At 52.9% G+C, this 2,914-nt stretch overlaps 1 protein-coding gene across 1 annotated transcript; it reads left to right on the top strand.

The window, feature by feature from the left end:
* Window positions 1–1,537: 1,537 nt before the first annotated feature.
* On the top strand, window positions 1,538–2,494 carry LOC309603499 (olfactory receptor 14J1-like; the record flags this gene model as incomplete). Its single annotated transcript, XM_082338335.1, has 1 exon — window positions 1,538–2,494. The coding sequence occupies one exon, from the start codon at window positions 1,538–1,540 to the stop codon at window positions 2,492–2,494; it is 957 nt and encodes a 318-aa protein (XP_082194461.1).
* Between the last annotated feature and the right edge of the window lie 420 nt (window positions 2,495–2,914).

The following is a 2,914-nucleotide window of genomic DNA, read 5'->3' as shown; positions in this document are numbered from 1 at the left end:
AAAGGCAGGGTCCTTCTGCTGTCCTGAGGGTGCAGTGTGGGTCAGGGCTGCTCAGACTTCTACATCACCCAGAGGGCATTTGCAGAGGGTCATTTTACAATGGATGTCAAGGTAGGGGATTGCCTGAAAGGGAAGGAGTACGTGTTTTGAGTTTTCTCCTCTTGGTTGGCTGGGTGGGCAGTGCGAAATGGGAATTTATGTCTCTGCTCTGGAGAAGGCAATGAGACCCCAGTTCTCACTAGGACTTGTCTGAGCTGCTCCTTAGCCCCTGCACACACAGAGATGCCCCTGGGCAGTGCCCTGCTGCCAGGAGGTGTCTGCAGATCAGGGCTGAGCATGCAGCAGGTGGGATGGGTTCTGTGAGCATGGAGAGGGAGCAGACGTGGGGACAGAGAAAGAGGTCATGGCCAAGAAGAGCTCCAGGCAGCAGAGCCATGGGCAGGAAGGAAAAGAGACAGAAGTGGGGGGTGAGGATTCAAGTGCAGCTCAGACACCAATGCTGCGTGTGCTGTCATGCACATATGGCCATGGAGGAAAAGCATCCAGCTCGCACCCTGTTCACCTGTGGGGCTCTGGGGACTGCAGTGTGTGCGGCTGGCAGGGATCTCACCCTCCCTTCAGGACATAACAAATTCAGGACAGTTGACTCTGTCCTTGGGAGGTCCTGCTGGGCTGCAGGCTGCCCTCCCGTACGGCACAGCTCTCCCAGGGCATCTCTGTGTTTTGCAGGAGCCCCATGGAGAAGACACCTCGGTGCTAAGGCCATTGAAATGCTGGTGGGTGGCTGCATGCGGGCAGCTGTCATGAGCCCTCTGTGCCCCTGGTTGGGAGGGCAGAGCTGAGATCCTCCTCAGGTACCATGAGATGGGGTGAGGGGTTTGGAGATCTGCACTGGGAAACTGGATTCCTCTGCTCCCAGCACTGGCCTCTTTCTTTTTGGGGGGAACACCCGAGTGTAATAGTCCTCCAGGTGGAAGAGCTGCCAGCAGAGGGCAGCTGAGAGCAGGGCTGATGGACAGAGCGGCTGTCCTCACTCTGCACTAAGGGACAGTCCTTGTGCCCAGTCTCAGCACCCACAAGGTTTCCCTTTCAGTGCAGCAGAAATGCCGGGCATTGCTGCATTCAAACCACTCCTCAGCTGTGCTGGGGCAACTAGAACAGAAGGCACAACCCAAACTCCCCACAGCTCTGCTCTGCCATCAGATGAATTGGGAGCGACAATGCTGAAAAGCTCTTTGATATCAGGATTGGATTTAATCTGAGATCACTCTGAGTTCCTGTTTACCCACTGCTGTAGGGCAGGACTGAGTCCTGCAGAGCCCCCAGCAGAGCCTCCTGCTGCCTGGGGCACCCTCAGCCAGCACCAACCAGAACTTATGAAAGCGAGCTGCCAAAGGTCTTCCTGAATGGAGAGAGAGACATTCGGGCGGGCAGGAGGTGTCTATGAGAAATGACTTTTATTTTGCTCAGAGAAATCTCTCCTAACTTGTCACTGTCTTTTTCCTCTTGGACAGTCCCTCATGCCCCAAGGCAGCACATGTCCAACAGCAGCTCCATCACCCAGTTCCTCCTCCTGACATTCACAGAAACACGGGAGCTGCAGCTCTTGCACTTCTGGCTCTTCCTGGCCATCTACCTGGCTGTCCTCCTGGGCAATGGCCTCATCATCACCACTGTAGCCTGCGACCACCGCCTCCACACCCCCATGTACTTCTTCCTCCTCAACCTCTCCGTCCTCGACCTGGGATCCATCTCCACCACTCTCCCCAAATCCATGGCCAATTCCCTCTGGAACACCAGGGCCATCTCCTACGCAGGATGTGCTGCCCAGCTCTTTCTGTTTGTCTTTTTGATGTCAGCAGAATTCAGTCTCCTCACCATCATGGCCTATGACTGCTACGTGGCCATCTGCAAACCCCTGCACTATGGGACCCTCCTGGGCAGCAGAGCTTCTGTCCACATGGCAGCAGCTGCCTGGGGCACTGGCTTTGTCAATGCTCTCCTGCAAACTGCCAATACATTTTCCCTCCCCCTTTGCCAAGGCAATGCTGTGGATCAGTTCTTCTGTGAAATCCCCAAGATCCTCAAGCTCTCCTGCTCACACTCCTACCTCAAGGAATTTATTGTACTTGTTACTTTCCCATTAGCATTTGGGTGTTTCGTTTTCATCGTGCTTTCCTATGTGCAGATCTTCAGGGCTGTGCTGAGGATCCCCTCTGAGCAGGGACGCCACAAAGCCTTTTCCACGTGCCTCCCTCACCTGGCCGTGGTCTCCCTGTTTGTCAGCACTGCCACGTTTGCCTACCTGAAGCTCCCCGCCATCTCCTCCCCATCCCTGGATCTGGTGGTGGCAGTGCTGTACTCAGTGGTTCCTTCAGCATTGAACCCCCTCATCTACAGCATGAGGAATCAGGAGCTCAAGGAGGCCGTTAGGAAAGTGACTTCAGGAATGTTTTTCAACAGTGATAAGTTTTCCATTACTATTCACAAATGATACCCAGAGTATCCCATTGCAAGTCTGTCTTTTGGGTTTTTGTTTTAGCATTTTTGTTATCATTATCTGTATGCGTATTAGTGATTATTATGTTTGGATTCATCTTACTGCTACTGAGGAATAAACCTGATCCATCTCAGTTGGATCTGATATAAAAGTTTGTCTTTCTGGGACAGAGCTGACACTCTCATAGCATCTCTGTTAGAAAATAAGATCTCCCAGTCTGAAGGCTGGGCCCTTTTCCAAAGCTAATATCCACAACAGGCCCAAGGTATTTCACCCCAAAAAGGGCCTTTTTCTCCTTGGAACTGGGAGAGAAAAGCTCATTGTCACTTTGGTAGCTGTTGGAGACCAAGGGTTGGAATTTGGACTCACCCATTGGTGTGTGGTGACCATGGAGGTGGTGAATGCTCATTGAGG

Source organism: Platalea leucorodia, assembly GCF_965183815.1.
Source record: "Platalea leucorodia genome assembly, contig: HAP1_HAP1_SCAFFOLD_114, whole genome shotgun sequence".
NCBI lineage: Eukaryota > Metazoa > Chordata > Aves > Pelecaniformes > Threskiornithidae > Platalea > Platalea leucorodia.
Note: the sequence above shows the minus strand (reverse complement) of the source record. Positions and strands in the feature narration are given on the sequence as shown.